Below are 22336 nucleotides of genomic sequence, written 5' to 3' on the forward strand. Positions count from 1 at the left end.
GATGATGGCTGCCATGAACAATTTTGATGTTTGCTGACCAAAAGAGGATGAAACTGGTCTTTCTTTCTCAGCCTCTTAACAGTATTCACCTTGCGCTTGCGAGGGATAGGCTCATCGAAGAGCAGGCTACTGCCGTCCTGCTCGTCCAGGCTGGGGTCTTCAGGCCCCGCGGGACCAGGTCCCACACCGCCCAGACTGGGCACACGGAAGGGCTTGAAGCTGTCAGCGGGGAGTGGTGGAGAAGGTGTGGAAGGGTTGGACTGGTCACTGGGGGCAGACCAGCTCCAGTAGCCCCCCGAAGAGCTGTTGCTGGACGGGGTGAAGGGGCCAGCTGAGCCGTTGTCCTTCCAGGAACCACTCAGACCTTCTGAGAAGATGGAGGTGAACAGAAAGGGTAGAGGTGCATGGATGGAGGGGAGGGAGGACAGAAGGAGAACGTAGAGATGAAGAGGAAGTGAGGTAGAGATGGGAGATCATGAAAGTAAACAATAAATCCAACTTCTTTAGTCATCTCTGTAGATGATACAACACACCATGATGGGAGATCAAGACATTCAATTAGGTTCACACAGCTCTATTTGCACTTCACATGAAAGAGCCTCAGAGCACTCCTGCCGTCTGTGACACAAGAAAAATAAAAAGATGCTTTATTGTTCTGTGGTACCGCAGAGACACTTTCAAGGTCTTGTTTTTTTAGATCAAAGAAGCGTTCCTTTTGAATATCAGCTACAAAAGGCCTTTTGTGAAGGCTGATGCTGGGGGAAACTTTGGAGTGTGTATGAGAAAGTATATGTGTGTTTTGAGGGGTGTGTGAGTCAGAGAGAGCAAGAGCGAAGAGTTAGTTTGGTTCAGTGAAGCCGCTTCTCTGTGTGGTGTCTCTCCTCTGTCTTTTTTCACTAAGTTTCACATTTAAGAGGAAGTGGCTCACCAACAATAAGAAAGCTGCACTAATGCTTTTGGTTGTTTTGACAGAAAGATTATGATTGATTGAATAAAATGCTAATAATATCAAGGTTTTTAAGTAAATAAGAAAGCACCTTTCAAAGTGAAGTTAAAACTAATGCTACTGAACGATGGCAGGTTATGAGAATGAAATTCAATGACGGTGCTCTAGCACAGCAATCTGCTGTGTTTACTGATATAAATTCACATTGCATGATCCTCAACTTGTGTGCATGGGTGTGATTTGTGTACAACTACATTAAGATAAAACTGTACAGTTGGTATTTAAAATCCACTTTGTGCATGTGTGCATGATGGATGCGATGTACATTTAACATCTGACCACATGTGTGTGTGTGTGTGTGACTGTGATAACACGTGCATGGTGGTTGGAGGGTTGGCTGCATGTCTGCTTCACTGAATGGACGGTCGTTTGGTTGCACAGACTGATCTGAGTGGTTGCATGTGACTGTCGTTACGGGGCACTTTGGATTGCCGCCACCGTGTAGTGTGGCACAGATCCAGACTCATTGTGCTTTTCTGTGGATTTGCAAAAGTCATTGACGAGAGGATCCGAAAGCACAGCAGGTGGCTGTAATTTATCAACCTCACACACACACACACACACACACACACTCAGTTGTTTAACAGCTTTTATACTCACCATTGACTTTGACAGGTGGACTCCTGACCAGCGGGCTGGTGGACAGACTCGTCAGCACCATGGCAGCCGTCACCTTGTCCATGTCCACTTCCTCCTCTGACCGTCTGCGAAAGCACAACAGAAGAATAGGGGGATTTTACTCAGTGTGTTGTGCTCCCGATACATTGTCATTTCATTATAACTGAAAAAAGACTCTACTGTATACACCACCTTTCATATGCAGATTTTAACACGCCACAGCATACACAAAAAAGACACACAGTGGCTGAGGATGGACACAAAGTGTGCAGCTCAATAACACAGTATACACAAAAAAGACACACAGTTGCTGAGGATGGACACAAAGTGTGCAGCTCAATAACACAGTATACACAAAAAAGACACACAGTGGCTGAGGATGGACACAAAGTGTGCAGCTCAATAACACAGTGAGTGTGTGTCTTCTTCATTTCCCTCCAGATGTTTTCAGACAAAACGGTTTTAAACTCACTCAGCTTTGCATTCCAGCTCTACGACTGCAACATAAGCTGCTAATTACATTTAAGTTTGGGTTTTTTTATGTCCTTTGGGGACGCCATTAGAAAAGTCAACAGCTGAAATTCTGCGGTACAAAAAAATAATAATGTAAAACTAAACCAGACTGATTGGTTTTGTATTCAATACCTAAAGCCTGCATTATCAACACAAGCGCCGTGCTGCACAGTACACACACTAGCCATTCCATAAGACACACACACAACACATGCATTTGTCTCTTCTAATTGGTACGTGGCAAACACGCACTGGAAGACAGGTGTCTTAATCCTCTCCCATGTATTCCTCAGACAGAGGAGATCCCTGTGATCAAAGAGACGTCAATAGCTTTATTAGCAACAGCATAACTAAGGTACATGCTCACTATTAACATAACAAGTGTGTGTGTGTGTGTGTGTGTGTGTGCGTGCGCGTGTGTCATATGATCAAAGTCAATTCAATTACAATGATAAAATCTTCTGCTGCATTGGAAAAACATGACATCAGCCATCAACAAGTTTTTACAAAGGCTGAGACCAAATTGAAGGTTTTATTGCATCTTAATTGGTATAAATCCAGAACAGGCAATAAATATGTTGAAATAAACAAGCCATCTTTTACTTTCACAATAGCTGCCAAACCACAAATAAATGCCCACTTAAAAGTGAACGGAAAGAGGACTGTATAGGTTGTGCAAAATCTGTGAGACAATTATTCTCCTCCATCAGCGCCTGTGTCTGTACTCATCTACAGTACTGGTTGCGCTGGTCACAGTGATGCATTTTCGGTCTTATCTGTGATCGCAGCTGTATGCATTAACAAGTTAAAAAAAGACTTGTTTTCTGGTTATGAAAATGTTTTAACTTGAGCTTAAGATTTACTTTTATCCTGAGCTGTGTGACTCCACTTCATGAACAGAAGCAAAAAAAGAGAGAGACCAAGGAATACAGGAGAATTTCCTGCTATGAAATTAATGTACTGTCCAATGGTTGATTGTTTCTAAGAAATGTGCGCAAAAAAACATTGAAGACACACTGAGATTAAAATTGTGGGACTGAATCTATCTCTCTATAGAAACTCCCCAAGGGGCCAGGAAAGGAACCACAACACCAGTACCACAGGGTCTGTGACAAGAGGGCTTTGGCTGTCACTCACTGCATTTGTGTAAAAAAAAAAAAAAAAAAAGGACAACCTATGACAACATGCAAATGCTCCACATGCATGTTGCAACATCCGTTTGTAAGGTGGGAAAGGGAACTCGCTCTTTCACTAGGGCAACAATTCATCACACCTTAAGGGAACATGCCCTGAAGCAGACTGTACAACAAGAGCAACAGTGGAGAGGCTAAAGAACAGCAGTGTTAAATGTGTCTAAGCCCAGACGTGGCTCCCCATGTTTATTTTCGTAGGGCTTTAAGGCACAGAAGCTCCCCATCCAAGTTCCACACGTGCCAAACTCACACAGATGTGTTCAAGATGGCTAAGACGGCTCAACGCTGACAAACGCTATTCCTCAAAGTAGGGACTAAATGGAGTTAAAAGAGCCATTTTTGAGTCTATAAAGGCTCATCGTCTCATCAAACGCTAAGAGGAGTATTCATTATGAATCATGTTGTGTCTAACTAACTTTGAATCTAGTCTTGTGTATGTGTTGGTAACAAAGGCTGCAGAGAATAAAGCACAGGGAAGCAGAGCAGCTTGTACTGTTTCTATTGAGAACTATTTTTTTTCTTTCTTACCACAACGCTCCGTGGCACAAGTTGACACATCTCTGAAGATTTCGTTTTATAGACATACTTTTGACACCCCCCCCCCCCCTTCTCCTTTTCCAGAGCAAATTGTTTGTACTGTAATAAGTAGCTGACAGAGCTGCTGCATTTCCATCCAAAAACTGATAAGCTCAACAGCTAAACAAGCCAGTTGTCTGTCAGAAACTGAGGAGACTGCTGCAGTCTGAAAGGCCCTTATTTTTTTGGCCGCTGGTGCCTCCTGAAGGCAGAGTGCCTGTGTTAGCAACTACAAGTTAAAGAGGCTAACTGAGCAAAAGGGGATTTCCAAAGTTCCTTTCTAAAACGAGAACAGATTTTTGGAGGATGTAAAAACTGAATCAGAGTAAAGAGCAGTTGTGCACAATGTGGATAAAAATGTGTAGTTCACCAAATACACTCTAGAAAAACGCAAGACTATATTCTATATACCGTTTTGTTTTCTAACATCTATAAAAACAACATGGCAATAGATTTTGATTAATCTGTAACAGAGCTAGATAATGTTGACGAGAAAATGTACGAGACAGCAGATACGAAACAGCAAAATATGCATGATTATAACATTTATCTTGACGATCACAGCCATGGAGCAATTATAGTTTTGTTGGTGCACAAGAGCACCGTAACTCTGCACAGTAGTTACAGTTGAGGACAGACTCTTAAAAGTTTGTGAATAAATTAAATTTTCAACATTAATGTGAGAGCTATTAAAAGTCTATTAACTTCACAGGCAAAATGGAGAGATTGCTTGTCCCAGTGAGAAGAGAGAGTTAGCTAACAAAGAAAAGAGCCTCAGCCTCCATTAGCTGATGTCTAATTTATTACCCTTGCCACTGTTGAATATGATGTCATTACGCCCTCCACATAAATCAAGAAACAAAGCTGCACACAAAACTGCCACTTTCACCCATAACCCCCCACCCTACGTCGCCGTAAAAAAACACTTCCTGGTCACCTTGGGAGGCCAGGATGAGACTGTAGATATCATCTCTACGGACAATAATCACTGGGTGTTTTGTCTATCTCGAAATATGAAAGAGTAAATCTAAAAAAAGAAAAACACATTAGGAGGACTAATAATCAAGATGTGATGTATGAGAGGGAGGGAAAGAGAGAGCAGGAAGGGGAATTTCCCTAAATTGCATTTGGCATTAGTGGTCTTATCAAACTTAGTTTTATTCCAAGTGCTTATTATGGCTATAATTAACAACACACACCAAGGGCGTGTGTGTGTGTGTGTGTGTGTGTGTGTGTGTGTGTGTGTGTGTGTGTGTGTGTGTGTGTGTGTGCGTGTGTGTGTGCGCGTGCGAGAGAAACGCATGATGTGACACAGTGGACGTAGTGGGACGGTTAATGGATGGATAAGTGAATTCTGATAAATGAGTTTCATATGTTGGTGCGTTGGTGTGCTGCTGTATGGGCCAGAGTGTGTGTTTTAATATTCTTACTTCACTAACTTGCAATAAAACATCCTCCAATATCTGACCCCAGGGGCATCCTAAATGGAACATTATCATGTTGGTATGGCTACATCAACAGAAGACTAGAGAGAGAGTATAAAGAGCTTGTTTACTAATGCACATTACATGAAATAGATCCATGTCGTTTCATCTTGCTGCTGGCTATTTATAAGTGGAAAATGATTGTATCTTCAAGGGCCAAACAAACATACGATGTGCATGCTGTTTATGTCAATACAGTTAAGTTAAAGAAGATTTTTTAAATGAACTGGAAAAAAAGCTCAGTGACTCTTTAATTGACATATATTGTGTTCAGGTAGCATCACTATACAGTGTGAATGATCGTTACCAGGGGATTTCAAATGTGTTTTTCATTCAAAAATGCAAAGATATATGACTGTGCACTGGACATCTCTCCTATTATGGAGACACTACAGTGCCATACTTCATTTTAAAAGGTACCAGAGGAGTAATAATGTTGCATGTTGTTTTCTTCCCTCCTTTAAACATGGATTCAGCTCCATATTGAAAGGCTCTTATTGGCAATTAGGAAAATGGGTTTATAATTAGAAATGCTAAGACAAATAAAAAAGGTGAAGCAATTACAGCTGCAACTAACCATTATTTTGACTGTTGATTACAGGGAATCATATAGCCTCAAAATTATCATTTGCATATCAATGACTCCGTCTGTGTTACTTTTAATTCTTAGAGGAAAAAGGTTTTTCTTGCATGCCTCCACAGAGAACGAAGAATGAAGATTTCAAAAACAGAGAAAATTCTTCGTTCGCCGCGCAAGAAACCCAAACTTATCTTCAAGAACTCAAGGTAACAAAGGGGAGCTTGACTTGAAACTAGATCACAGTGGAGGCGTTTACCTTCTTAGGTACTGAGCAAGTCGATGAAAAAAGAAGACACTGGCAATTTGTTATTGAACTGTTCAAGAGCTCCAATGTGGATCCTTAATTGAGAAAATCATGAAAACATGTTAAACACAGAAATGACAAACTACAGGAGTTAAAATTAGATGAGCTGTGACTCATCCCAGTGAGAGTGTGGAGATAAGTAAAACAACAGCTCCCTCTTCAGGGGTTCTGATGAGTTTAGTGGGAGACATGGCTGTTGGCCAACCTGCCAATGAGCTGTGCATGTGTGTGTGCGTGTTTGTGTGTGTGTGTGCGTGCGTTTGTGTGTTTGGGTGGGGGGGGGGGGGCTGTGCTGAAACTTGTACTTCCCTGGACAGATGTGCGAGGTACTTTTGGGCGGCAGTAGCTCAGTCCATAGGTGACTTGGCTGGGAACCGAAGGGTCGCTGGTTCAAGTCCCTGTGTGGACCAAGTATGGAGCGTGGACTGGTGGCTGGAGAGGTGCCAGTTCATCTCCTGGGCACTGCCGAGGTGCTGTTGAGCAAGGCGCCGAACCCCCAACTGCTCGGGGCGCTGGTCACTGGCAGCCCCCTCGCTCTAACATCTCTCCCTAATTGCATGTATAGGCCCTGTTTGTGCATGTGTGTATTTCGGGCCTGTGTGTGTATGTATGTATAATAATAAGAGTGAAAAAATTCAATTTCCCCGTGCGGGATAAATAAAGTATTTCTTCTTCTTCTTCTTCTTCTTCTTTCTTAGGTACCCCAAGTAAAACCAACAGAACAAAGAGCCTGAATGGGAACAAAAAAGATGGGAGGATATGTGTGTGTGTGTGTGTGTGTGTGTGTGTGTGTGTGTGTGTGTGTGTGTTTGTGTGTGTGTGTGCGCGTGTGTGACCAAGTCGCCAGCATTGTGGGGGACGAGCAGTGTCCAGTTTCAAACTTAACAGCGGGCAGGGAGTGAGACAATAACAGGGGTTCAAGTTACTGTGGCCATGTTAGTTTGACAGGTAGCTGCTTTGTTTTTCCACCATATTTTTAAGTTTAGCTGTCCCAGTGAGAAGAGAAGAGAGCGTTAGCTAACAAAGAAAAGAGCCTCAGTATTAAGCCCTGACGTATATTTAAATGCGACTGTTCCCCAAGATGGACATTTACAAAGATGCGGAGGTGTTCACCACAGATTTTATGAAAATATTCAAAAACAGTTTGACAAAACAAATACTCCGAGGGGTGATGACGTATAAGCAAGAAGTAATTGGGCCGTGGCCCAGATCTTTTGAGGTAGTGTGAGTGCAGGCCAGGTCAGGGCCGCAGGGGAGGAGGGAGGGGGTACAATCACGCTGAAGCACGGCTCGGATCATCACACTCTACGAAGGCTAAGTGTAAGTAGACCCCTAAACTTAACTCAAACTTGATTTAATGAACCCAAGGGAATCTGCAAATTAAGTCACTGTACAAATGTTGCATTTGAAACAAATGTTTTTTACTTTTCCTGGAACAACATTTGGCTCCAGATACACAACTCAACATCCCTCCACTTAAAGCTAATGAGGGAAAATTTCTGCCCCGGAGTCAACAAAATAATCACAGGTCACATTCTTGACAAGTTCAGATACAACACAGTTGATGTTTCCCATAGCCACAGCGCAATACACTGTTTAAAATGTGTAAAAAAATAAATAATGTTTTTTTAAACATACTGCTTCTCTAAACTAATTCAGATTAAATGGGCCAAGGTCAACCTTCATGCACACAAACCCTCTGCAGTTTTAGTTTCTATGTCTTCCAAAAACTATCACTCAGTTCTAATGAAGGCAGCTGAAAGGTGTTACACAAATTCCCCAGAAAAAGAGGCCAGCGCTGCCCAGCACACTCCTCACTCCTACGCTCCTCTGTCCGTACACAGTCCTCTTTCTCCTCTTCCTCCCTTCACCCCTGCTGGACTCTGCTTCTCTCCCCCTTGCTCACTTTCCCTCCCACACTTTGAGCTTCTGCAACTTTTATTGTTGCGGATTCGCACCGTGAGCAAAGCAAGTGAGCAAGGAAGACAACAACTAGGAGTGAGAGTGTGTGTGTGTGTGTGTGTGTGTGTGTGTGTGTGTGTGTGTGTGTGTGTGTGTGTGTGTGTGTGTGTGTGTGTGTGTGTGTGTGTGTGTGTGTGTGTGTGTGTGTGTGTGTGTGTGTGTGTGTGTGTGTTGGCCTGTCTCTTTGATGCAGCGCAAGGAGGTCTACTCGTTTATTAAAGCCACTGGACTATGGCACTTATTTCCTCCTAAATAAGCTCCTATAAATCAGAAAGCTCCTCCTATACCATGTGCTTATCTGATCTTTCACACACACACACACAAACACGCACACGCACAAACCACAAAAGGACTCTGCATATGAGGGGCTAACATGCATGAAGGGCACAGCTTTTGATTGGCAGATGTTTATGAAGGGACACAGGAATTTTCTCTGACATGTTGTGTGCATCATTCAGGCTCTAGAAATGTGACAGATTCCTTTGTTGGAAAAAACACATCAACAAACAGCATTTCTATAAAATCTGACAAACATGAAAAAGGGCATGTTATAGCATTGTGTTGCCTATTTCATTTCCTGTGAGGATTGTGTGTGAAGTCTAACCTATGACACACATGAGGGTATCTGTGAGGTTTGCACAAGTGCTACCGACAGCTGCGGGCTGATCTTACCTTATTGTAAAGCGGAGCACATGGGTTATAAGACCAATCCATTTTTAGGCCTGCAATAGGAGTTTTACTGCACAGGGAGATGATGTCCAAAATAAATAATCTTGCTTTTGTGTCAGTTTCAATAGGCAGATCCGTATTTATATACTGAGAATACAAGCACAAACTGGCTGCTGTTCACCTGTTGTGCAAGCTTTCAAAACTGATTTTTAGCCACATTAGCGGCTTTATGGAAACCAATGTTGATCTTTCTGTTGGTCGGTCCATCACTTGTCTGTTCCAGACCTGACAACAATCAACATCGCAACAACTGTTGGATAGATTTGTTTTAAATTGTTGTTCAGACAACATGCTAAATGCTAACATGCTAGAAATAAGATCAATCCATCCATCTTCAACCGTTTGTCCCTATCGGGGTCGCAGGGGGACCGGAGGCGATCCCAGCCGACATTGGCCTTGAGGCGGGGTACACCCTGGACAGGACGCTAAAGTAAGATGGGAAACAAAACTGCTAAACAGCAGCTAGCATTTAGCTCAAAGCCTCATTGGTGCTGACATGGCTGTTCCTGAACTGCACATCTGCTCTAGAGGCTGCGCACGCGCACGCACACGCACACGCACACGCACACGCACACGCACACACATTCTTAAGACCAAGTCATCTTCCTAGCCATAACAACATATGCACTGGCCTGGCAGCCAGCTACTTGAAATAGGAGCCACAGGCATCTTTCCCTTCACACAGACTCCGCTTCAGCTCCTGGAGGTTAAATGCCAAACCTCCATCTGATTCACTGTAACAGGAGTTTTACAGTGAACCGTAGTGCGGATGAGAGCCAAACTGTGTCTAATCATCGGCATTGACTCCAAATGAATTGGCTAATTACACATTAGCATGTTTTAGTTGTCTGCCTCTCTCTAGCACTAGTTCCTTTTTTTTCTTTTCTTTAAAAAAAAACCCGACTAACACTCAGACACACACTTCTTATTGAACGCCCTCTGGTAAGAGAAAAACAGGGCGGGGCGTACATTAGTTGGGCATGGAGCTAAAGATCCTGCATGTCAAATTGGTGTTACTTCTTCATGTGTCTGCAGACAGACAGTTACAGCTGTAGAGTAGATACGCTGAATCATTTGCAAACCAACAGAGCGTGGTTTTAATCGCACATATATCCCTGTTTTGCTTTGCCTTCGTCGTCTGCCTCAAATGCACTAAGAGTGCATGAGATACCTTTCATGCTGTCAATGGGTAAATAAGTCAACGCTGACCTTCTGACACACACAGCGTCTCTCTCACATACGATTTTTCAGTGAACAATCCATTACAGGTTTACAATGAGTGTTTTTCAGACTCTTCCTCAATCCTATCTTAGAGTAAAGTAGATCTTCAGTGTCAGTCTCCCTCCTCTGTGTTGCTCTTTAGCCCAGTTATCCATCTGCACACCACACGCACGGAAGCTACACAACCATCTTCTATATAATTTTATGTATTTTTCTTTTTAAATCGCTGCTAAAAACGCTAAACAGCTGTGTGGGTCTCTGCTAAGCTCTACAAAATGTCAATATGGCTTAACAGTTTCTACGTCTCCCCTCACTTTTCTATAAAAAAAAGAGTCATGCATAACGGTTTTGTTTATGCCAATGTGTAAGCCTATGTAGTGTGAGGGGATAACCTTTGAATTTGAAGATAAACATGTCATGATAAAGGCAACCGGACTGTGCAAAGCGACACGTGAAAGATCTTCAGGTGGTGTGTTTGTGTTTGTATAGGAAAAGAGCCGCGGGAAAGAAAGCCAGGTCTTCAGTGAGTGAATGCGTGTGTTTTTGTGTGCCTGTGTGTGTGTCAGGTTGACGTATATAAGTCCCGATCTCTTCGCATTTCACAACCCCTTGAGCGACAGGGATGAATGAAAATGATCATCCGCTCTCTCCGCTGCACTTTACCTTTTAATATACCCTTTGATTGACACACACACAAATGCTTCAGTGGTGTGCCCTAGATTTGCGCTATAGGTTGGGGTTCCTGCATACATTCTACCCTTTGGGCTTGGGGGAGAAAACACACACACACTCTCACTTGGTGGTTATGCCCTAGATTGGTGCTATAGGTTTGAGGTCCCACTTATGTACCAGCCTCTGGGCCAGACAAACACACACATACATACAGTACAGCCCATACACACAACTAAAAGGGTTCCCCTTTATCTAATAGCTGGTGGGATGAGTGAACAAATTTAATTACACATACATTCACTTCAGTCTCATCCTGTCAAATCTAACTGTTTGAGTATATTTCTCCCCACCTCTAATACAGTGTTCCCACAAAGCTATATGTAATATGATTATGTGTAAAATTGCTGCATTATATTTTAATATCACTCCAGTTGTTTTGTTGTCTTGTGTTTTTTTGATATATTTTTGTATATACCTTGTGTGTTGATGTACTGAACTAATCCCCTGTGACTATCGTTTCATCTCAACGTGCTTTCCTCAGAGCTAAATCTACCCTCGAATCGAATAAGCACCTTGACAAACAAGTTTAAAAGATACTGAGAGACCTGAATAACAAATACAATGTTATCTCCTCTTTTAAGGGTGCACCCCAGAAAAGTACACCAGCAGCTTTAAAAAAAAAAAAAAGCAGTGATTCTGATCGGTTTGCTACTTGAACTTGTGAACTCCACTGTGAAGCTCAACTTAAAAAAAACATCAACTCAAAAGACAATCATATAAGGTGTCTGGGAGGGTTCAAGATGCTGATGTTCTGTTTCTGTCTTTTTCTCCAGAATCTAAAAAAAAAACAAAACAATCTTCGCCCCCTCACCCCCCAAAAAACAACCAAGTAAGAACAACAAAACAGCACTTGGAAGTGAACAATATCAAAACAAAATCTAATTATACAGCAAAAACCCGGAGGTACTGCTCCTATATATCCTAAAGATATAACAATAATAATGGGTGTAATGGTGTAATGAAGGAGACACATTTAAAATGCAGAGTCTGATGATGAGATGGGAGATGGAAGAGCGGTAGAAGCAAGGATAAGCATGCACGCGCGCGCACCCACACGCACGCACACACACACGCACACGCACACGCTTTCCCTAAATTGATGTGGCTGTATGTCCTAATGAGCAGAGGGAATACACAGGATTTCACTGCTCCAAGCTACTCATCTTACCTTGGTGTGTGTGTGTGTGTGTGTGTGTGTGTGTGTGTGTGTGTGTGTGTGTGTGTGTGTGTGTGTGTGTGTGTAAGAGAGAAAGAGTAGAGAGTAGAGGTGTCACTTTATGTAAGATGTTTATGTTTCTGCTGGCAAGTACCGCCGTGTATGGATGCCTGAACACATGCCGGCAAATGTGAATGTATATGAAATGTGTGTGTGTGTGTGTCAGTATGAGCAGTGAGGGGGTCGTCCACTGATGCGAACAAAGGCAGCAGCTATGAGAGTCATGGCGACCTTTAGAGTGGCTGCCTGGTAAATACGTCGCCACCCCCTTCTTCATCCCTCTTTTACTGTCCTCCCCTGTCTTGCTCCCTATGTCCCTCTATCTCTTTCTCTCTTTCTCCTGTCTTTCACCATCCCCTACCTCCTTTTTCTCTCTCTATCAGATCAACTCTGTTCATCCGTATGATGCAGTGTCTGAGTAAACAAAAGGAAGTGGCCAGAGGAATGAAGTATCTGAGCTCTGTGTCAGAAACGGAGTAAATGAAGAGCCCCAGTGTGTGTTGCCCCGAAAGCAAACATCAGAGGATGTCTTTCTCTTTGCCTGTGTGTCTGTTATGGCCCTTTTTTTCCTTGAGTCGTAGAGTACGATTTATTTGTGTTGTGGCGGACGTACCTGCGTATTCTGACTCTGTGAACTTAGGGAACTAACTAAGTAAATCTCAAGACAGGGTATGGATTATATGATCCAAAAGGAGCTCCTAGAACAAACCTACATTTGTAGTATTAAATGTTGCATCATTAATTAAATATTTTGAAACATTAGTAATGGATATTTATTACAGATATCTATTGTGTCATAATAGGTAACTGGGGACCAAGCATAGTGAATGGCATCAATGGATATCAGTAAAACTACCATAAACAATCAAGAAAATGCTTTTCATGTTATCAAATAATCTAAACTGTCTTTGAAGACAAGCCTATGATACAAGCCTTATCAATCTGATAGCGAGGGCTACCTATATGCATAAAAAGAGATACTCCATAGAATGTGACACTTTGGGACAAAGAGAAACAAAAGCCCTCACTGCTGTCCACAGGGTTAGTTGTGATTTAGCTGTGAGTGCTGGGTAACATGCAGGATACACAGGGAAACCAGGTTGCGGGGAGAATCAGAGAATGCTTTTATATGCACTGCAGTAACCCTGTTATTGTAAATCCATGCATACATGCAGCAGGTCAGAAACCAAATTTCTCCCCTACCCGATCTTATTTTGAAAGAATGGCTTGCTTATTTTAACTTGATTAGTGATAGAAGAGGCTGCCCCCTCTCCTTAGTGTGTGTGTGTGTGTGTGTGTGTGTGTGTGTATGTGTGTGTGTTTGTGTTTGTTTGTGTGTTCATTAGTGTTTAGTGGCAAGTGCAGTAGTGATAATGGGGGTCATAAGAGCAGCACGAGGTAGCCCCTGAGTGCTCTTTTCTCTCCACCTGCCCTCTGGACACGCACACACAACCTGTCAATAAGTGGCATAGACCATACAGACATAAACACACACAAGCACCCTTTTATCACTGCTGAGCTTGATTATAAACACCTTGGCTTTAACCACAGTGGACGCAGCCAGACACACACCCACACTTCCATATACACCTCCAGCCCCTCAGCTCCCAAGAGAGCGATACACACACTGAAGGAAGGGGCCTCTTTCCCAATTACACTGGGGGGGCTGGGGTAGCAGTGTGTGTCAGCGTGCATGTGTGTGTGTGCGTGTGTTTGCTGAAGGTGCTCATAAAAGCCCCGGAGATTGAGCTGATGGAGAGCATTATAAAAGCCCTATCAGATGGTCCAATCGCCTAACATAGCCTCAAGGCAGGACAAAGGATCTACCCGCCACTTCAACATTTACCTAAAGGCCTTTTGCTCACATCCCTCCCCCTCTACTGTCCCCCCCCCCCCTCCCTATTTGTGCGACTGTTAACCTCATCATGCCTAGGAAATGTGAACTGATATGTGGTTACAGCGATGCCTCTTCTTCACACTCAAGAGCGAGTAATATTCTCACCTACTGTTTCAGTTGTTTAAGGTTGTAGCCACACTGGAGACGCAGCCAGTACGTGTAAGTGCCTTGCCCATTGGGACCTTAATAGTTTTTGGTTGGGACCTTAATAGTTTTTTGTAAAGGACAGAGAATCACTCATTAGTGGTTAGGTAATCAATACAAGTCACAAACGTGTTTGGATGACGTTTATGATTGAGTCTTCCATGGCTGATGAAATTGTTTTGATGCGAAACAAATAAAAAAGAGACAGAAGGGGGAGTGCCGAGGGGTGAGGGAGAGGAAGGATGTGTTTTGGGGGAAGGTCTCCATCAGGCAAGTATTATCTCTGATTAATTTACTGCTGTGTGGTATGAGGATGTGACACCGAGCATGAAGAGTCAGCCCCGACAAAAAACACCAAGAGAGAGGACGGTAGAGAGAGCTCAGCCCTTCCTTCTTCCCTCTTCATGTCAACAAGTCCACACAAAGACTCCTCTGCTCCATTATCCCACATAGATAGTGAGGAATCCATACAAAGAAACAGCTTTTGTAGTCACTATAAATTCTTATATGAAGAACATTATATTCAACGGTTTGAGCTTTTGTCTTTGAAGACAAGCCTATGATACAAGCCTTATCAATCTGATAGCGAGGGCTACCTATATGCATAACTAGAGATACTCCATAGAATGTGACACTGTGGGACAAAGAGAAACAAAAGCCCTCACTGCTGCCCACAGGGTTAGTTGTGATTTAGCTGTGAGTGCTGGATAACATGCAGGATACACAGGGAAACAAGGTTGCGGGGAGAATTGGAAAATGCTTTTATATGCACTGCAGTAACCCTGTTATTGTAAATCCATGCATACATGCAGCAGGTCAGAAACCAAATTTCTCCCCTACCCGATCTTATTTTGAAAGAATGGCTTGCTTATTTTAACTTGATTAGTGAAAGAAGAGGCTGCCACCTCTCCTTAGTGTGTGTGTGTGTGTGTGTGTGTGTGTGTGTGTGTGTGTGCGTGTGCGTGTATGCAGATTGACACATACAGGGAAAGCCAGACAGAGCTGAGCTACTTTGTGTTAGTTCAAGTCTTGGTCGGACTATTGACAGAATCTTTTCACCCACCTGCCGCTTTCAACCTAAAAAAAGATTTTTCAATGTGCCTCCAATTACCACCGTTGACAGAAATAACAACACAGCAGGAACTGCAAAAAATAAAACAGTAAAGAGACATACTGTAAATGTGTGTTGCACTTCCACTACCTGTATGCGTGTCTGTATGCATGTGCACGTCTTCAGCAGTAACGCTGCGAGCATCCGCAGGCTAAGCAATGGATTGATGAACGGTTTCAGCCAGCTAATGTGCCAATTGTCTCTTAGGATTAGAGTCAATGCTGCATACTTTTGCCTGTATTCAAAAGTTAACAAACTTGGACTGTAAATAAACTAAACAACTGAGTTGAGGACGCCTCTGCTATGTGTGTGATAACATAATCATTTGTAAATGTGTGGTGTGTATCCATCATCAATCATTTACCCTGCCTGTTGGGGTTAACTGCAAACTACTGCCATATTAACATGCATAATTGCAAATGTGCATGTGTGGGTGTCTTTTGTGGGTATGGAATCTGTATGCCAGGTCAGTAAACAGCATGTTAATTTCAGTGTATATTATTAATTACAGCTATTTTCTACATGACTAACTTTCCCTCGTGGAAACAGCCAACTAGAAGCAATTAGACAGTGGTGAAACCTGTGGAGTATGCAAGCAGATTTTAAATTTTGAGAATGCTTTAGTGCCAAAATTCAACACGGTTGTTTGTCAGAGAAAGCCCAGATAAACAACTTGTACTCGCCTCACCGTGGTTGTCGCTACTGACTTCATATGCTGGTGTAAGTTAGCCACACTGCCTATTCTACAGCGCCAGCACACAGCTCAGCAGTAGGCTAACATCTCTCTCTGTCAGTCAGAGGAAATACACCGCCACATACACACACACACACATAGCAGGCAGTGGAGAGAGGAGACAAAGGAAGAGAGGGAGAGCTAGAGTGTGGGAGGGTGGGAGAGACACAGATCATAGGGGAACGAAGGGGAAATGAGCGGGAAAGCAGAGATGGAGAGGGCAAGATAGAATACGGCGAGCGAGGTGAGGTGAAAGAAAGAAAAAGAGAGAAAAAGGACAGGAGGGGAGAATGAAAGTGGAAAGCAACATCAGGAAGCTCATTCAGCCATCTGGGCTAAGGGGCCGATGAGAGGGAGATGGAAAGAAAGGCAAAGAAGTGGACAGTGAGAGGGAAAAGTGTACTGTAAGTGGAAGAAATGGACAAAGGGGGAGGAAAGAAAAAGAGAGCGAGGAAGAGAAAGAGGTTCAGTTTGTTCTTTGTGTGTCAGTGAAGCACATTGTCTTACTAAAACAAGACTCAAATCCACAGTGGCCTTCAAATGTGACTTTCTTTTTCCTGTACTGGAGCAAAGACAACAAAGAGTTATCATACAGCTTTAAAAATAAATGTTTCTTTTGACAAAGGCTGTACAACTGTATTCATATTGAAACATGCAATATAGCACAAGTCAGCAGAGGATAGGAAAGCAATGACTTCCTTGAGATAAGTCATTACTGGAAGTGTGTGTGGTTGGACTATTTTAGTAAACTCAACCAAACCTTCCGACAAAGACCCACTGCAGAGCAGCTGAGGAAAGCCCCCATGTTTACATAGATGTCAATGGGAGGTCATGAATAATGCATACTATATGGAGGGCAACGGCTGTGTAACAAGGTTTGTGTGCATGTATATGCATTTAATGTGTGCGGGCCTAAACTCAAGAAAATTTTGTGTGTGCGTAATAGGGGTATTATGTTTCCTTCCATCCAGTCTGTGAGCCTCAAACGCCTGTATGAGAGAAAATAAAAGACAGATCTTTAAGAGAGAGCGAGAGAGAGATTGAGAGTGAGAAAGAGAGAGAGAGAGAGAGAGAGAGAGAGAGAGAGCCTGGTAAACACATCCATTTTCAGCTCATAGTGAGGTAATGCTGCCAAAGCTACCAAGATCCACACACACACATCTGCAGGCAGCCCTAGAGTTTGGCAGAACATCCGAGTCCCACCCAACCCAAACCCCTACAATGATTACACATACACACACACAATCCCGCTCACATGGGAGCCGAGTGCAGCATGGGGAACCCAAATCAAAACAACAACCTGGTCACGTGACCAAAGCCGAGAGAAAGGGGGGGAGGAGGGAGGTGACGGATCTGCAGTTGGAGAAAACTGCTGCCTTGTTGATATTTAGAGCTCTCTGATGAGTTTTGAGGAAAACCAGAGATGGTCCGGTGCAACTGTGACACACACACACACACACACACACACCTCAAAGCTAAAAGTGCCACTGCTGACTCTTTACCCCTTAACAAGCTGTTCTGTACAGCGACAGGGGAGAACCTGAAGATAAGCAGGAGAGTGAAAAACTAACCTTTACCTTCGGTGTAAGGTGTGTGTGTGTGTGTGTGTGTGTGTGTGTGTGTGTGTGTGTGTGTGTGTGTGTTTCTGAGGTTACTAGTAACCATGCAACTGTTCACCAGCTTGCAGGTGAAGCTAGCGCAGCTAATGACAAATGTCTTTGAAGAACAAAGGACGGCAGAGAGAGAGAGATAGAGAGAGAGAGAGAGAAAGAAAAAGTGAGTGTGTGTGCAAAAGAGGGAGAGCATTACACAGAAGCCCTGCAGAGAAAAGATACAACAATCGAAGCTTTAGCTCATTTGTAAGATTGGGCGGTGTGTGGCAAGAGCCAATTATGATTGGATATGTTTATGAAGCAGCTGGGGTCCACCGTTTAAAGTTTGCCAATTTTAGCACCACTAAAGGAGGTGTATGCATCTCAAGGCTTTTAAAAATGTCCTGATGATTTCTGAGGGAAAGTCACGAGAGCCAAAGCATCAATGATGGTAAACAGGAATGTAAAGTTGGGAGTAGCCCAACAGGAAACTGGACAAATACATCAGGGATCACAAGACTGTCTGAGGATGAGAGGAGTTTGTCTTACAATATAACTTAAGTCAAACCACTCACAGCACAAAAATAAGGAAAAATGAGATAGGATATAGCTGCCATCTCTGTTTCTTTTAACTGTATGTATATGTGGCCAAGTGCGTGAGCTGGAAACCCGACAGATGATGGATTTGCTTTTAAATATTCTTTGGGGAAGTGCCTGGTTATTTACAGTTCTGGTTCGCTGCCTACTCGCGGCTTTAGATCTTACTGCATCCCCCTTATTGGATTATGATGTCAAAGGATAGTCTACTGTTCTCCTATTCACGAACAATTTATGTAGATCGGCCCCAGCAGATGGCTGTTAGATGTCGGACTAACAAATGGCTAACTTTCAATTAACTTTATCGCTCCCTTCTCACAACATAAGGTCTTTTGTGTTGAAGAAGACATCTGTGGGATAGTTTTTCGCTAAATGTCTGTCAGATTTAACTGAGCTCAACAGTGTGGAGCAGAATTCGGAGGATGCAAACAGCTTTCTTGTAGGCTAGATGTTATTTTTGTCATTAAACATTGTTCTAGCAGCATCATTTTCAGTGAATCACGCTGAAAGGGCCTTTGGTGCATGTCACACTATCACCATTTTGAGTTGCCACTATCTTTCTGCTCTCTTGGAGATGAAATTTCATGCCCAGCACTAAACGCATTATAGCCTCTCCTGCGGTGTAAATATCTTTTATACATCTGTTGGTCCAGAAGGTGGATTCAAACCACATCTGGGAATCAACAGTAGTGCAGGCATCATGCCTTTGATTCATCGCACTAGGATAGGATAAAATTAAGGTTTAGTCTACATGTTTGTTAAAACACTTTAGGTTTTCTGATGGTTAAGGCTCCAAAATGAACAGGAATATACTTTAACAGACTTAGAGGTTTGAGGATTCAAGGTCAATTCTTAATGGCATTATATCTTGTCCTTCCAAACTGGTAATTGGCAGGTAATTGGTGTCCTTTCATAATCAATGACTCGATTGTCATTACATTTGTGCTGACACTATTGACTGGATCAAAGGTAGTCAAAACATTGCTTGAGGGAAAATGTGCTATTGTTCTGAGTGGCTGCATTACATTTGTTTTGGAAGCAGAGACACTTGGGACGTGACCTGCCGTGACTCATGCAGGCTCTCAGCATGAGAGACACAGAGATGCCACTGGTGAGTAATAAAGCCGAGCTGATATAAAACGTGTGAAATCAACAGAGAACTCTGATAAACAGATGTACTGAACCACACTGAACTATGTGACAGTCACAGAGCTTCACAGCACTTTTCCATGTTTCGTTCCAAGTCCTTAAGACAGACTCTCATTGGGGACAATCTTGGGGGGAATCATATTTTTTTTAAATGCGTGTCCGTATAAGACTGTGACAGGTTACTGAAGCACAAAAAATTGAAAATAAAGAAATTAAATCACCTCTTTGGAGAAAGATCCAGCGTGTCAATCAACAGTACATTTAAGGGGCCCCGCACTACAAATATGTGGCGAGCAGCTCATGGGAGGAACTGATATATTCTGTTGTTGAATGGCCTGTCTCTGGATATAATTTCCATTTATCTCCTTGGATTATGACAAGGAATAATTCATTTTCAAATGCAAACCGTCATGAACAAGGAAAGGTAGTCATCCTAACATGTGTTCTTTGAAGCATGCAGTGCTTACAATCTAAAAAGTGGTACGTTGGAGTGGTATCAAATAATGCCTGGCGCACATATACCCAAACACAGACACAATCGCACACATGCACGCATGTCACATGAGGGCCCACCCTTGGTCACACCGTGCCCACTCTGGTAAACGTGATAAAATTGATGAATGACACTCAAATTAAAATGGAGCTACAATTATGACACCCTGATGCCATGCTCTTAATTAGTACATCCACATTTTAATTAATAAAGCCCGTCAGCCCAAAAGATATCAATAATTCAAAACAGGCAGGTCAATGGAGCTTCAAAATTGATGTCCATAATTAGAAATAATGTGGGGAGAAGGTAGCTCTGCAGGGCTGGGTTTGTTTTTTTAATAGGTTTCACTTTAGAAGCATGTCTCCACCCCATTGTGTCACAATGTCTTTGCCCCAAACCAAAACTTTGCCAGAATCGGAACAGTAATATTAATATTAAATTATGGCAGGAGGCACATAATAATCAACTTGCAAACCCTATGCTGAATTCCAGATTTATCTTTTTTGTGTAGTTTTGTGTTTCCACTTTGTTGTTGAACAAGCACGACGGATAAAACTCTAATTTCTCTATTTTCGCCATTGGGTAAAAAAAAAAAAAAAAGCCTGCATGAATACGTACACACACCACTAATCAGCCACTGCTTTAATGGAAAAACAAGCTGATTGACTTCAATTTAATACAAAAAGTGTAAAAGTGATCAAAAAAATCACTAATTAAATGACTAAACGATATGGTCATAACAAGATAATTTAACATATTCTGTAGGGTGGTTCCTCACGAGCATCTGCAGTTTTCAGCCGTTGTACCTCTCAGTTCAATGGTGTGATAATGGGCAGAACCATATAAATGTAATTCTCAAATGATCTTAATGCATTTCCTTATTATTTTAGGAGCTTACTTCGACACAGTATCTGCTGATTAAACTGCCCAGTTAAAGTCAAATTCTCACTTCATACTTAAGAGAATGGATGTTAAGTTCTCTACTTCCGCCCCCTCATTAGTGCTTCTGTTTGGACACTATGTGTGACACTTGACACTGCCATCAATTAGTACCACCTTGTATATACCGCAGATGAACATAATGCACGTCCGTCGATAGAATTGATGAGAGTTTTTTTTTTCCTGCAGCACACTGTGCCATCAGTCCATTAAAGCCGGTGACTATGGATTAGTCCAAAGCAGCAGAGGGCCCAGAGAGCCCACTGTCACATAAACATTGGCTTGGAGTCCCTGCACTATGCATTATAAACGGCAGCCAGGAAATGACTAATAAAAAAAAACTAACATTCAAATACAAGAACATCGATAAATGATACCATAGTAGGGACTTTTCTGTAAGGCTTTAGGTTGATTTATCTGTTGATTTGTGTAATCGGTGCTGTCAGGCCGACACATTTTGCCAACAATAAAGAGTGCTCAAACTCCTATGAAGCAGCGTTATGTTTATTTACGACAGCAATAACTGCAAATAGATTTCTGGCTTCAAAATTAATGCTTCACATGAGTCATTTCCCCTGCTAGCGTCAAAGTAATCAGCACACAACTTCTAGGATGTCAAATACGTCATTTAGACAAACTGCAGACTTTGTGGATTTCATCTAAACTGTGCAGTGAACCATCATTCTCAAAAATAGTAATGGTAAAATCTTTCTATTCTCAATTACTGATGTTGTAATCTGCATGCCAGATGTATAGTAATGAATGAAGTAGCTCTGAAGTCTGCTGTTAAAGTGAATGTAAATCCTGGATTAAAATCACAGCAACGTGCTACACTGCCTACACATGCTCGCCACGGTCCAGTGCTTTGGCAAAAGATCCAAGTAAGTTCAGGCCGACTGTCTAACAATCCATGGCTAACCATTCCCCAACTCACACTCACTGATATTCAGCACGCTTAATTAAAGAGGCAATTTGCATATAAATGTAAGCTCACAATTCCAGTCCTGCGGCATCACAGGTGGTCTTTTTCTCAGGAGCCCGAACCTGTCGAATGAGCTGGCGCAGATCAACTCGATGCGGCTCTCACCAGTGTGCCACGGATATTGACTAAGAGTGAGGGTTTTGTCTTTGATCAGGCTATGTGCAATAAATCTAAAGCTGAGTTAACAGCGGGCTGGGGTTGGCCCACTATGAATACTCAACAATTGTGTCTGAGATTAAAGGTTTAGTACAATCAACGGAGGTGGTTGAATAAAGCAAACTCCTGTGAATCCTGTCAAACAGAGAAAGTCGAGAGCCAATAAAAACTTATATGATATTTAATCAATTCACACAAGAAAATCTTCATGCTTGAAAAATCGCAATGGCAATCCTCAGCGCACAAGGTGCTTTTGTCTCATTTGGTTTTCTCCTGTGCATTTCAAGGTCTCATTTTGTCCCATTATACTGAGTTATATTATCCTGTAACACTAAAGCTGGAAAGTGGGAGGTTAGAGAATGGGTCTGACAATACAAAAGGTGCACATGATGTGTAACCCTGACTAAAA

At 42.5% G+C, this 22336-nt stretch overlaps 1 protein-coding gene across 2 annotated transcripts in view; it reads right to left on the reverse strand.

The window, feature by feature from the left end:
* znf704 (zinc finger protein 704) overlaps positions 1 to 22336 on the reverse strand; it is a 43276-nt gene that overhangs the window by 9245 nt on the left and 11695 nt on the right. The window contains exons 3-4 of one of the 2 annotated variants that reach the window (XM_083925069.1): positions 1607 to 1710; positions 90 to 364 (exon numbers count right to left, since the gene is read on the reverse strand). In XM_083925069.1, the coding sequence (XP_083781195.1) occupies positions 90 to 364; positions 1607 to 1710 (379 nt within the window). Of the gene's footprint in view, positions 1 to 89; positions 368 to 1606; positions 1711 to 22336 lie in introns of both variants that reach the window. The other variant, XM_083925068.1, reaches the window with a different exon arrangement.

The sequence above is a fragment of the Echiichthys vipera genome, assembly GCF_963691815.1.
Source record: "Echiichthys vipera genome assembly, chromosome: 13".
NCBI classification, from domain to species: Eukaryota; Metazoa; Chordata; class Actinopteri; order Perciformes; family Trachinidae; genus Echiichthys; species Echiichthys vipera.